The sequence below is a fragment of the Cebus imitator genome, unplaced genomic scaffold (genome assembly GCF_001604975.1).
Source record: "Cebus imitator isolate Cc_AM_T3 unplaced genomic scaffold, Cebus_imitator-1.0 Scaffold106, whole genome shotgun sequence".
In the NCBI taxonomy this organism is placed as follows: Eukaryota; Metazoa; Chordata; class Mammalia; order Primates; family Cebidae; genus Cebus; species Cebus imitator.
In genome coordinates, this window is record NW_016107421.1 from 5,117,540 (window position 1) to 5,121,560 (window position 4,021).

Consider the following 4,021-nt stretch of genomic DNA (forward strand, 5'->3'; position numbering starts at 1 on the left):
GACTGAATGGTCAGAAAAGTTTGAGGACCCCTGGCATGTACACCAATAATGGCCACTGAAACTTTTGGAATTCCCATGCCAGGGTCTGTCTTTCTTTGCCCCATCAAGCTTGGCCCCTGTGTTTTCCTTGTAGCCAGTGAAACTGGGTGATGGCCAGATGCATGGCCCTGTGTGAAAGCAGGTGTGCCCCTGAGATATAGGTGTGCCTTGGGCAACATGCGGAATGAGATATGGCGTTGGACTTTGCTTTGAGGATTCGTGAGTTCTGCTTCTGCTGATTTTTATTGTTTGCAACTCATTCCATCCTTTCATTCTCTGTCGTGATGACTGGGAAGCAAGGCAGATGGCCACAGCTTCCCTCCCTCTAGCATCCGGTAAGAAGGAAGCCGCATCTTGGGGGACATGGGGGTCTTAGCCAGCCTCCTGTACTTGTTTGTGGGTCTCACAGAGTTGGTCACTGGTTCACTGCTCTGTCACAGCCGCCCCTTTGCTGGGTTGCGTCTAGGTTGTGGCATTTTGCTGTGCTCACATTAAGGGGGCAGGTTTTGTGTTCGAACAGCCCACGCAGACCTCTCACTCCTTCGTATGAGGCTGTCCTTTCAGGTGTGTTGATTGGGCTTGGTGAAGCAATGCTAATGAATTTTCTTTTCGGTCCTTCAAGGAAGAAAGGCCAAAGATACTATAAAAGCAGCTCGGGATAGCCTTGCGAAGATGATTGGTGGGAAACCTCAAGACATCATCTTCACTTCCGGGGGCACTGAGGTGAAGCTCCTAAACACGCTTACGTTCTTTCAGCTGTGAGTTGTAATAAAACACAGAAAGTGCTTCCCTTCTGCTACATTTTCATTTAAAGAAAGAGTAGGCCAGGTATGGTGGCTCATGCCTGTAATCCCAGTACTTTGGGAGGCCAAGGTAAGAGGGTTGGTTGAGCCCAGGAGTTTGAGACCTGCCTCGGCAACATAGGGAGACCTCATCTCTACAAAGAAAAAAAAAATGAGCTGGGTGTGGTGGTGACACCTGTAGTCCCAGCCACTAGGGAAGCTGAGGTGGGAGGATCATTTGAGCCCAGGAATGCAAGGCTGCAGTGAGCTGTGATCACACTGCCGCACTCCATCCTGGGCAAGAGAGTGAGACCCTGTCTCAGAAAGAAAAGAGTAGTGTGTGGTCTTGCTGTACTGCATGTTAGCGTGAGATAATTCTTATGTATCCTTCAGGTAGCTGATAGGATTTTTGTAATGTAATATGTAATTTGTTATTTCCATAAGAAGGTTTCCCCATCATTTTTGCCCTGGAATCATTCCTTTTCATCCCTAATTGATAGATGTTTAAGGGCTTTTCAAGGTTTTGCTGTAACAAACAGTGCTGCACTTAGTATTAATAAATACCCATTAGACACACCATTTTGCTTCACTGTGGGCGCAGCTTTGGGAAAAAGTCCAAGAACTAGAATTGCTGGGTCACAGGCCTCACTTGGTGGATGTGCCAAGTGGCCCCCGGTAGAGGTTGTGCCAGTTTACACTCCCACCCATAGTGGGTGGCTGCACAAAATACTCTTTATGGCAGTTTATAAAATTTAAAAATTCATAATGTGCTTTTTTGTTTGTTTTTGAGACAGAGTCTTGCTCTGTTGCCCCGGCTGGAGTGCAGTGGCGCCATTTCGGCTCCCCACAACCTCTGCCTCCCCACAACCTCTGCCTCCCCACAACCTCCGCCTCCTGGGTTCAAGCGGTTCTCTGCCTCAGCCTCCCGAGTAACTGGGACTACAGGCACACGCCACCATGCCCAGCTAATTTTTGTATTTTTAGTACAGATGAGGTTTCACCATGTTGGCCAGGCTGGTCTCCAACTCCTGACCTCATGGTCCACCCGCCTTAGCCTCCCAGAGTGCTGGGATTACAGGTGTGAGCCCCTGCGCCCGGCCTCAGATTCATAATATTCTATGCATGTAACAAAACTGCACTTATACCAACACATTTATATAAATTATTAAAAACCAATAACAAGGCCGGGCGCGGTGGCTCAAGCCTGTAATCCCAGCACTTTGGGAGGCCGAAGCGGGTGGATCACGAGATCAAGAGATCAAGACCATCCTGGTCAACATGGTGAAACCCCGTCTCTACTAAAACTACAAAAAATTAGCTGGGCATGATGGCGCGTGCCTGTAGTCCCAGCTACTCAGGAGGCTGAGGCAGGAGAATTGCCTGAACCCTGGAGGCGGAGGTTGCGGTAAGCCGAGATCGTGCCATTGCACTCCAGCCTGGGTAACAAGAGCGAAACTCAGTCTCAAAAAAAAAAAAAATCAATAATATTGCTTAACAATGAAACAGACATGATTGACTGGAAATGAATCTCAAGTTTTTAAATGTTGGAAAACCCCAAATCTTTCAAAAGGTACAGTTCAGGAAGTTGGATTTCTTTGAAGCTTTTTTGATGTTAGCCACAAAAGAAATTAGGTGACAGAAATTGTTATTCCAACCCTTACCTCAAGACAGTTTCTGTAAATGCTTTTTTTGCTGTATCTCTGCAGTCAAATAATTTAGTAATCCAATCTGTGGTGAAACATTTCCACGTAAACCAGACCTCAAAGGGAGACACGGGTGTGCACCACAGCCCAGTAGAGGGGGCCAAGCCTCATTTGATCACTTCCTCTGTGGAACACGACTCCATCCGACTACCCCTGGAGCACCTGGCAGAAGAACAAGCGGCAGGTGAGTGAGTGTCGGGTGGGCCTGGGACCAGCCTGCTGAGCTCCAGCTGCCAGGTGGGGAGTGAGCAGCGGGCAGAGCCTGGGATCTGCTGCGGAGATGTCGCTTCAGTGTGCCACTCACTGTGAGTCTGGTTCTGATGGGGAGCCAGGCCCTGGCACCTTGGTGAATAGTTGCCCTGGGCTCCCTAGCTGCCCCTCACTGCAGAGGCCAGCTGCCACAGGGGAGTTGGCAAATGTGGCCAAACTCTCCCTTAGGAAGAACATTGAGAATCAATATGTAGAACTAGCCGTTTGTATAACTGAGTGATATTTGAAACTTGTATGTAATAAATATTTAACCTTTAAATAGTACACCTGCAAATTGACAAATGATGCTTGTCTTTATTTGGTTTTCATCGTAAAATCTCAGCTCCCACTCTCCATGAAGGAAAGGATCAGACAGACCTAAACTTCAGGTGTGAAGCCTAGAATAAGTGAGCTGCCGCACCTGATCTTAGCGCCCATGGGGTGAGCCCCTCGCTGTGCGTGGAAAAGCGGAGTGAGGTGACGCCCCGGTGCAGCAGGGGCCTCGGGGAGGAGGAGGCTTGCTGCAGCAGTGGTGGCCCTGTGCCTGTCACACAGCACAGATAGAGCCACTTTTCAGTTTTCCTGTCATAGGAAGTCTCAAAAGGGAGCGACATGTTTACCAGGTGTAGACCATTAGCATGTAAAAGCAGGGCAGCCACTTAACCCACACTGTCCTTGAAACAGTTTCCTCTCAGCCTGAGCTTTCTTGTGTAATCTGTCTGGAAACCTGAAGATGAATAAAAAGAAAATATTTTTGTCTTAAAGATTAAGGGACTGTGGCCAAACTGCTTGGTTTGACTACGAAGCCTTTTTTGAAAAAAATTTTTGGGCCAGGCACAGTGGCCCATGCCTGTAATCCTAGCACTTTGGGAGGCCAACGTGGGCGGATCACTTGAGCTCAGGAGTGAGACCAGCCTGGCCAACATGGTGAAACCCTGTCTCTACTAAAAATACAAAAATCAGCTGGGCTTGGTGGCACGTGCCTATAGTCTTAGCTACTGAGGAGGCTGAGGCAGGAGAATTGCTTGAACTCTGGAGGCGGAGGTTGCAGTGATCCAAGATCATGCCACTGCACTCCAGCCCTGAAGACAGAGCAAGACTCCATCTTGGGGGGGGGAAAAAAAGAAAAATTTTATAACGTAACATTCTCTTTGGGGTCTTACTTGAATGCTTGCCCATATGTGAACATATTCACATGAAAGATTTAGATGCTGCCCAGCGAAGTGGCTCAAGCCTGTAATCCCAGCA

General features: G+C 48.3%; 1 protein-coding gene across 3 annotated transcripts in view; it reads left to right on the forward strand.

Annotated features, from left to right (window-relative positions):
* SCLY (selenocysteine lyase) overlaps positions 1–4,021 on the forward strand; it is a 40,515-nt gene that overhangs the window by 9,064 nt on the left and 27,430 nt on the right. For all 3 annotated transcript variants that reach the window (XM_017537805.2, XM_037741770.1, XM_017537806.2), the window contains exons 3-4: positions 662–762; positions 2,528–2,708. In XM_017537805.2, the coding sequence (XP_017393294.1) occupies positions 662–762; positions 2,528–2,708 (282 nt within the window). The remainder of the gene's footprint in view (positions 1–661; positions 763–2,527; positions 2,709–4,021) is intronic.